The sequence below is a fragment of the Camellia sinensis genome, chromosome 2, assembly GCF_055761805.1.
Source record: "Camellia sinensis isolate YWXY chromosome 2, ASM5576180v1, whole genome shotgun sequence".
Taxonomy (NCBI): domain Eukaryota; kingdom Viridiplantae; phylum Streptophyta; class Magnoliopsida; order Ericales; family Theaceae; genus Camellia; species Camellia sinensis.
The window spans coordinates 182,813,997-182,823,896 of NC_138962.1; the positions used below are offsets into that span (position 1 = coordinate 182,813,997).

The window sequence follows — 9,900 nt, forward strand, 5'->3', positions numbered from 1 at the left end:
TCGCGACGTCATACACCGTCTCTAAAAAGTTTTTCGTGATGGAAACCTAAACCATTACTAAAAGTGAAGTTTTTTTCTCTCTTGTTCGTGTCAGATTACACTGTCACAAAAATCATTGATTTGTTGTTGCTACAAAAAAGCCGCAAATATTTTTTGTCACACCCCCTTCTGCCACCACCCATTTTCCATCGCTATTCCATCGCAAAAAGTCTTTTGCAACAGCATGTGCACCTTTTGTGACATTACAATCGTCGCAAAAGTTTTGATTTTTAGTAGTGAAAGTTAGGTTCACTTTTTAAAACCAATGATCCATCTCTTTTACACGTCATTGACTCTTAAAGTGAGTTTAGAAGTAATTTTTTATATCATTTTTCTAGACCCAAATATATGCATAGTAAAATAAACCCACGTGTCTAAGAGAAAAAAGTTAGGCTCTATTTGGTAGAGTTTTGGAACTTTAGTTCCAGTCATTGGTTCTCACGTAGTGTTTGTTTGCAGCTTTCAAAAATTAATTCCATGCTCACTTTTGAAAACTCGGTCGAAGGTAGGAAAATTTGGGCTAACCGGTCGTCCCACCAGACGTCCTACCGGATGGCCCACTTGTCATCCGGCCGGTTGACCGAAAAAGTGCAATTATTTATTTATTATTTTTTTTTTTTGCAATTGACATGTTAATTTTTATATATTCAACAAAAAATATTTTCCGAATTTTAAAAAAAATTTATAAGCTTTAATAGAATTTTGAGTTGTGTATTTGGTTATGAGTTGTAAGTTTTTGTATCAAATATCATATGTCACATCAAAAATTTCCCACTCAATTCAAAACTCTTTTCAAAACTCATTCACCATACAAATTTTCCACACTCAAATCATAATTCCAAAACTCACAAACTCAAATACAACTTCTAATCTCAAATCATATTTAGAAAGCTCTACCAAATGCTACCATATATTTTCTTTCTTTCTTTCTTATTATATAGGAATTAATTTTATTTTTTAATCAAGTGTCCAAACTAGCTTGTGCGACTCCAAGTTTAATGACCAGGCAAACCTCTAGTGGCCCGTTGGTGTGACTCCAACTCGAGAACATGAATTTTATCCTCAAGTTTATACCGTTTGGCCAATCCCTTGGGATTATAAAAAAATATGTTTATATATAACATTTGAGAAATGCTATGTAATTATGTATCACTTGTTTTTTGTTACCCTTTTGTATCATCACCTATGTGGATACTTGTGATTGGTTTTTTGTTTGGAAACAATGATTAAGGAAATATTGAAGACAAAAAATATGGTATCATGTATTCGTGATATAAAAGAGTGGGAAAAAGAAGAAAAAGAAAAGAGTGATATAGAGCAGCCTTCATAACATTTACTCTATGTATACAAGCTCAACCTAGATCGGCTAACAAATATTGAATGCTATGGTGACACCATGCTAAGAAAATTATTAAACATACAGAGTACTATGTGATATTGGCCCTGTTTGGTAGGGCTTATTTCCAGCTTATTTCAGCTTTTTAGGCCTCGTTTGGCAAGAGGCTATTTTAGCCAATTAGCCAAAAAGTTACTAAATTAGCCAAAAAGCCAACAACCCATACCAAAAAGTCAAAGATTCTCTTTTCTCTCTACTTTTTGCACATCTTTTCGTAATTAGCCAAAAAGTCATCCCAAACATACAAGTTTTTTTTACTTACCTTTTTAGCCAAATAGCCAAAAAGTTACTAAATTAGCCTGTTCCCAAACGAGGCAGTTTAATTTAAGCTATTTTGATGTGTTTGATTCAGCTTAACAATACAGCTTATAGCTTCTTGTAAGTCAAAAATCAACTTATTCTTTGAGTGGGGGATGAGAAGCTTAATTTATAAGTCAAAAATCAGTTTATGTTCATAGCTATAAGCTATAAGCTGTTAGACTATAAGTTATAATCACTTTCCCACAGCTCTACCAAACGGGGCCATTATCTATGTGGTATCCCAACAAATGAAAATCGCAATACACATCAAATAAGTCATCTTTTATTTCTAATTACCTAACAAATGTAAGTCACTATTTACTCTACATGGGAAGAATAGCACATATACAATGTTTGGGCTCTTTATTTTTTAATATGACACGTCCTCTAGATACATGGGACATTTTTATTACATGAATCCACAAAAGAATTAAAAAGAGTTAATTTTATTAATATGCAATATGTTATATTACACCCAATTTTTTTGATTTTTCTACTCTAATCTTCAAAGTATGCAATTTGTTACATTTTAATTCTTGGTGTCAGAGTGGTTTGAAATTAATAATGGGAAGTTTACAAAAAAACAAAATTAAAAGATTGAAGGCTAAATGCAATAAAAGGTGCATACTTTGAAGACAAAAATAAAAATTATACAAAATACATATTTGATAGAGCAAACTGCAAATAAATACATATTTTACAGATCATATACAGTGGCAAAGCCAGGAATTTAATATGGGGGGGCACTTATTAATTATAATCTCAAAATTTTTCTTCCCCAATCAATAACAATAACATAATAATAATTTTTCGAGCTAATGTTAAACATTAAAAATCAATATTCATTATAAAAAAAATTTAATTGTAAACTTTTACAATTGACCCCAACGAGTTTTCATCTTTTGAAATCTTTCAATAATAGTATCATTGTTAATGCCATCAAAAATATCTCTCTCAATGTAAACAACCAAGCTATCATTCATCCATTCATCACTCATTCGGTTCCGCAATGGATTCTTCACAATATTCATAGCTGAAAATGTCCTCTCAACAGTAACAGTTGCAACAGGTAAGATTAATGCTAAAGTCAAGAGCAAATACGCCAATAAATATACTTTGTCTCTTCCAGTCTTCACCATTTTCTTAGCAAGATCAGCAATTCCATTCAACATTAAGAACTCACTACTGGATAACATGTCGATAATATACGTGTCAAGTTGATCATTAAGTACCATGAGCTCTACTGAAGAAAATTCTTTGGGATAAAATTCAGTAAGATGAATTAACTTTTTCCTGTCAAAACTAGAGAAAGAGTTAGATGGATTCAAACATACCACACGAAGTAACAACTCAGTGTTCGACTTAGTGAAACGAGCATTTAGTTCTTGAATTTGCATATCCAAAACAATGTAGAATAACTCAGTGCGATAGTGATGTAAGTTTGTAATTTCTTGAGCATTGCACTTTTTTCTCTCTCGAGCTACAAACATATCTTCCATTTGGGGAACATCAATTTCATGCTTTTCACAAAAAGACAAAATATCATCAAGTAAAGATGTCCAACCACCTCCCTCATCTTTTGGAACCATACTTTAGAACTTTGAACTAATTTCATGGCATTAACAATATCTTGATCTTTCCTTTGTAGTGCTTGCGACAACTCACTTGTAATAGCCAATATCGTTTTCATCAAATAAAGGTTGAACACAAACTCAAATGACTGAATTGAGTCCAACAATACATTTGGTTCTGCTTGTTGTTCTGAATTTGAACCATCCTCCGAAATCATTTCAAGCACATCAATCATTGTTGAAAACATACTAGCCAAGCTTACTAAAGTACCATAGTGTGAACCAAAGCGTGTATCAACAGCATGTTTAAGATTAGCTTCTTGATTTAAACCTTGCCCACTAGATAGCTCTCTAGTATTAAGTGCCTCAACAACTTTTGCAGCTTCTTTCTCCCTAACAATATCTCGACGTTTACATGATGCTCCAACAACATTCACCACATTAGAAACCAAAGTGAAAAGTAAAGCAATTTGATTATGATTTTTTGCCACGGCTACAAGTCCCAATTGCAATTAATGAGCAAAACAATGAACATAATATGCACAAGGATTCTCTTTTTGTATAAGTGTTTTAAGACCATTGAACTCACCTTGCATATTACTAGCCCCATCATATCCTTGACCCCGCAATCCGGAAATACTCAATCCAAGTCTGGAGAATAAATTTTCCACAGCTTGTTTGAGAGAGAGAGCATTTGTATTAGTAACATGCTCAATACCCAAAAAGTGCTCAATCACTTGGCCTTCTTTGTCAACATATCGTATTACAGGTACCATTTGCTCCTTGATTGATATGTCACGGGCTTCATCAATCAAAATAGAAAAAAAAAAAAAAAAAAAAAAGCGCATCGCCAAGATCTCTAATAATCACATTGATAGTTTCAAATGCAGCCACATTTACAATATCTTTTTGAATATCAGAATATGTCAACTTGAGATTTTGTGGAGCATTGCTCAATGCAACCACTTTGACATCTTCATTATGATCAGCAAGAAACTTGAGAAGTTCAAGAAAATTTCCTTATTTACTTGAATTTTCAGATTCATCATGCCCACGAAATGCAAGTCCTTGTCTTAGAAGAAATTTGACACAATCAATAGATGAATTCAAACGGGTTCGATTCTCAATTCGAGCTTGATCAGATTGTTTGAAAAAAATCGTTTGAATATGTTGGTCTTGATTTAACAAGTCTTGACATTTACTCGAAGCTTGATTATGAGCACTATTAGGACCTCCAACATGAGTCTGAATTTTTTCTTTTTTCTTTCAATTTGAGAAACCCTCACCAACAAAAGAATCACCACTAGCTTGATCTCTAATATCGGGTTTGAAAAAATAACAACATAAACAAAATGCTGCATCTTTTGCTACGCTATACTCTAACTAATTAGGAAATTACTAGACCAAGCTTGGTTAAATCGCCGAAGTTTTTGTCCAAATGATTTTTGTGGAAAATTAGGATCACGAGGTTGACAAGGACCTTTTTGTAGATATGCCCTACGAATTTGGTCTCGATCATTAGCATTATAGTCCATAATCTGAGGCCGTAGTCCTGGATCTGCAAGAAAGTCTACTAAGTTGATTTCTATGGGACTTTGTTTTGCGGAAGAATAATTATCATCTTCTTCTTGAGGAAGAGATGATTCCAATTTTGATTTTCTTTTGAAATATTTCTCCATGATTGTTTGAAAAAACTAAAAATCAAAATAAAAATTCATAATCAAAATCACAAACCCCCACAAATCAAAATCTCCAATTTTAACACAAATAAAAAAATTTAAATTAGCGTAAATCACAACAAATCAAAATTTCTAATTTTAGCTCAAATTATAACAAATCAAAATCCCTAATTTAAATATTAATCATTGCAAATTAATATTTTTAATTTTAGCACAAATCAAATCCCTAATTTTCGCACAAACAACAACAAACCAAAATCCCTAATTTTAATATAAATCACCACCAATTAAAATTCATAATTTTAGCATATCAAAATCTCTTATTTTAACATAAATAATAACAAATCAAAAAAAAATTACAAATCAAAACTTAACAAATAACTATAAATTAATACTCATAATTTTTATTTAAAAGTAAAAATAAATAAATAAAGTTACCTGTAAACAATGAAGAGAGGATTCCAAGGTTGTAGTGTATTCCCAAATTTATGTTGTGTGATCCTAATTTGATGAATCGTGAGTCGGTAAATTACAAAACAACAAAGGGAGACAAAGAAAATACGAAAATACTTAACAAGTACTGTGAATAAATAAAAAAATAAAAATTTCATACACTTTTAGGATTTTAGAGTTTTAGCCTTGCTGTAATTGGAGTTGTATGCACTCACCCAAAAAAAAGATTGTGTATCAGTATTTGGTTGGGATTGGGATTCCAAAAAAAACAAAAAAACAAATGTGGGTGTGTGTGTCAGTGAGTTTGAGATCTATTTGGGAGGGCTATGTATTAGCAGGGGCATTGCACAGTGTGAAAGCCAGACCCACTAAAAAAAAAAAAACAATTCAAAAGTCAGGGGGCACGTGACCCTCTTGAGCCCCACGTCTCTCCGCCTCTAATCATATGTATATTTAATCTTTGGGAGATTTTTTTCAAAAAAATCCTATTTCTGGTACTTATGGGAAATAATGAGGTAACCTTCATGGAAGTAAGAGAGTAACTACAGATTTCTTGTGATGGGTCGTATAGACCTCGTCTAAAGTAAATATTAGATATAACGGTGATATATTATTAAATTAGTAAGAGATAATACTTATATATTTAATTCTTTATAATTTTTTATTGACCGATAAGTTACCGTCAATATTTCTTTCTTGGCGTGGATGGTGTAGTCAATTATAAACTACTAAATTTCTCAATATTTCTTTCTTGGCGTGGATAGTGTAGTCAATTGTAAACTATTAAATTTCTAATTTTAATGTTTCTCTTTTCTGACAATTTGCACCTAAAATATTCAAGGAAAAGTCTACGGCTCTTGGAAGGTCGTTGGTGACTCCCATTCCAAGGAATGTGGGAAAAAGCAAAGCTAAGAATAATATATTAGGGACAAGTTTATATAAAATATAGAATCAAAAAATTGTATGATAGAGACACCAATTTGGATTGTGAAATGATAATTGCATTAGAACCTAGCAACTACAATTTTTATTTAAATATACAAGGGTCATTTAGCTAATTAAATTTTTTTTCTTAAAATGACAAATAATAACATATATTAATGTAATCAATGAAATATAATGGTAGTATAGATTACAACTACATTATGGCTAGAACAATCTAATTGTAAGAGATTATTTCAAAAAATCATATTTCTAGTAGTTATGGGAAATAATATAGTAACCCACATAGAAGTAAGAGAGCAGCTACAGATTTCTTGGGATGGGTCGTATAAATTTCATCCAAAGTAAATATTAGATAAATGGTGATATTATGTTACTGTATTACCATTTAGTAAGTAATTTTTATTTGTAATAGACACCGCAATAATATTAAATTAGTAAGAGATAATATTTATCTACTTAATTCTTTATAATTTTTTATTAACCGATAAGTTACAATGAATATTTCTTTCTTGGCGTGGATGGTGTAGTCAATTATAAATTACTAAATTTCTCAATATTTCTTTCTTGGCGTGGATGGTGTTGTCAATTGTAAACTACTAAATTTCTCATTTTAATGTTTCTCTTTTCTGACAATTTGCACCTACGATATTCAAGGAAAAGTCCATTGGTTCTTGGAGGGTCGTTGGTGACTCCCATTCCCATTCCAAGGAATGTGGGAAAAAGCAAAGCTAAGAATAATATATTAGGGACAAGTTTATATAAAATATAGAACCAAAAAATTGTATGATAGAGACACCAATTTGAATTGTGAAATGATAATTGCATTAGAACCTAACAACTACAACAAATGTTTTTTTTTTTAAATATGCAAGGGTCATTTAGCTAATTAATTTTTTTTCTTAATATGACAAATAATAAAATATATTAACGTAATCAATGAAATATAATGGTAGTATAGATTACAACTACATTATGGCTAGAACAATCTAATTGTAAGAGATTTTTTCAAAAAAAATCATATTTCTAGTAGTTATGGGAAATAATATAGTAACCCACATAGAAGTAAGAGAGCAGCTACAGATTTCTTGGGATGGGTCGTATAAATTTCATCCAGAGTAAATATTAGATAAATGGTGATATTATGTTACTGTATTACCATTTAATAAGTAATTTTTATTTGGAATAGACACCGCAATAATATTAAATTAGTAAGAGATAATATTTATCTACTTAATTCTTTACAATTTTTTATTGACCGATAAGTTACAATCAATATTTCTTTCTTGGCGTGGATGGTGTAGTGGGACGTGAGGCTCAGGGGGGTCATGTAACCCCCCCGACTATTGAATTTTTTTTTTTTTTTAGTGGGGTCTGGCTTTCACACTGTGCAGTGCCCCTCATAATACATAGCCCTCCCAAATATATCTCAAACCCCCTGACACACACACCCACGTTTGTTTGTTTGTTTGTTTGTTTTTTTTTTTTTTTTTTTTTTTTTTTTTGAAATCCTAATCCCAACCAAATACTGATACACAATATTTTTTTTTTTTTTTGGTGAGTGCATACAACTCCAATTACAACAAGGCTAAAACTCTAAAATCCTAAAATTGTAAGAAATTCTTTATTTTTTTATTTATTCACAGTACTTGTTAAGTATCTTCGTATTTTCTTTGTCTTCTTTATCTCCCTTTGTTGCTTTGCAATTTACCGACTCGCAATTCACCAAATTAGGATCACAAAACACAGATTTGGAACTACACTACAACCTTGATATATTCTCTACATTGTTTACAAGTAACTTTATTTATTTATTTTTACTTTTAAATAAAAATTATTAGTATTAATTTATAGTTATTTGTTAAGTTTTGATTTGTAAATTTTTTTATTTGTTATTATTTATGTTAAAATAAGAGATTTTGATATGCTAAAATTATGAATCTTAATTGGTGGTGATTTATATTAAAATTAGTGAGTTTGGTTTGTTGTTGTTTGTACCAAAATTAGGGATTTGATTTGTGTTAAAATTAAAAATATGAATTTGCAGTGATTAATATTTAAATTAGAGATTTTGATTTGTTATAATTTGTGCTAAAATTAGAAATTTTGAAATGGGTTCGATTTGAGAAACCCTCAACAAATTTCAAAAATATTCATTTGAAGTGATTAATATTTAAATTAGAGATTTTGATTTGTTATAATTTGTGCTAAAATTAGAAATTTTGAAACGGGTTCAATTTGAGAAACCCTCACCAAATTTCAAAATTTCTAATTTTAGCAAAAATTATAACAAATCAAAATCCCTAATTTAAATATTAATCACTTCAAATTAATATTTTTAATTTTAGCACAAATCAAATCCCTAATTTTAGCACAAACAACAACAAAGCAAAATCACTAATTTTAATATAAATCACCACCAATTAAGATTCATAATTTTAGTATATCAAATTCTCTTATTTTAACATAAATAATAACAAATTTACAAATCAAAACTTCACAAATAACTATAAATTAATACTCATAATTTTTATTTAAAAGTAAAAATAAATAAATAAAGTTACTTGTAAACAATGAAGAGAAGATACCAAGGTTGTAGTGTAGTTCCAAATCTGTATTGTGTGATCCTAATTTGGTAAATCGCGATTCGGTAAATTGCAAAACAACAAAGGGAGATAAAGAAGACAAAGAAAATACGAAGCTACTTAATAAGTACTGTGAATAAATAAAAAAATAAAGAATTTCATACACTTTTAAGATTTTAGAGTTTTAGCCTTGTTGTAATTCGAGTTGTATGCACTCACCCAAAAAAAAAGATTGTGTATCAATATTTGGTTGGGATTGGGATTTCAAAAAAAAAAAAAAAAAACAAACGTGGGTGTGTGTAGTGTGTGTGTCAGTGGGTTTGAGATCTATTTGGGAGGGCTATGTATTAGGAGGGGCACTGCATAGTGTGAAAGCCAGACCCCACTAAAAAAAAAAAAAAATCAACAGTCGGGGAGGGCTACGTAACCCCCCTGAGCCCCACGTCCCACTACACCATCCACGCCAACAAAGAAATATTGATTGTAACTTATCGGTCAATAAAAAATTATAAAGAATTAAGTAAATAAATATTATCTCTTACTAATTTAATATTATTGCGGTGTCTATTACAAATAAAAATTACTTACTAAATGGTAATACAGTAACATAATATCACCATTTATCTAATATTTACTCTAGATGAAATTTATACTACCTATCCCAAGAAATCTGTAACTACTCTCTTACTTCTATGTGGGTTACTATATTATTTCCCATGACTACTAGAAATATGATTTTTTGAAAAAATCTCTTACAATTAGATTGTTCTAGCCATAATGTAGTTGTAATCTATACTACCATTATATTTCATTGATTACATTAATATATTTTATTATTTGTCATTTGAAGAAAAAAAAATTAATTAGCTAAATGACCCTTGCATATTTAAAAAAAAATATTTGTTGTAGTTGTTAGGTTCTAATGCAATTATCAT

At 30.2% G+C, this 9,900-nt stretch overlaps 1 protein-coding gene across 1 annotated transcript; it reads right to left on the reverse strand.

Annotated features, from left to right (window-relative positions):
- Positions 1-2,607: 2,607 nt before the first annotated feature.
- Positions 2,608-4,985, reverse strand: LOC114305215 (uncharacterized). The gene is made up of 4 exons (XM_082913260.1): positions 4,787-4,985; positions 3,896-4,108; positions 3,327-3,799; positions 2,608-3,255 (listed from the first exon to the last, which is right to left on the reverse strand). The coding sequence occupies exons 1-4, from the start codon at positions 4,983-4,985 to the stop codon at positions 2,608-2,610; spliced, it is 1,533 nt and encodes a 510-aa protein (XP_082769386.1).
- Between the last annotated feature and the right edge of the window lie 4,915 nt (positions 4,986-9,900).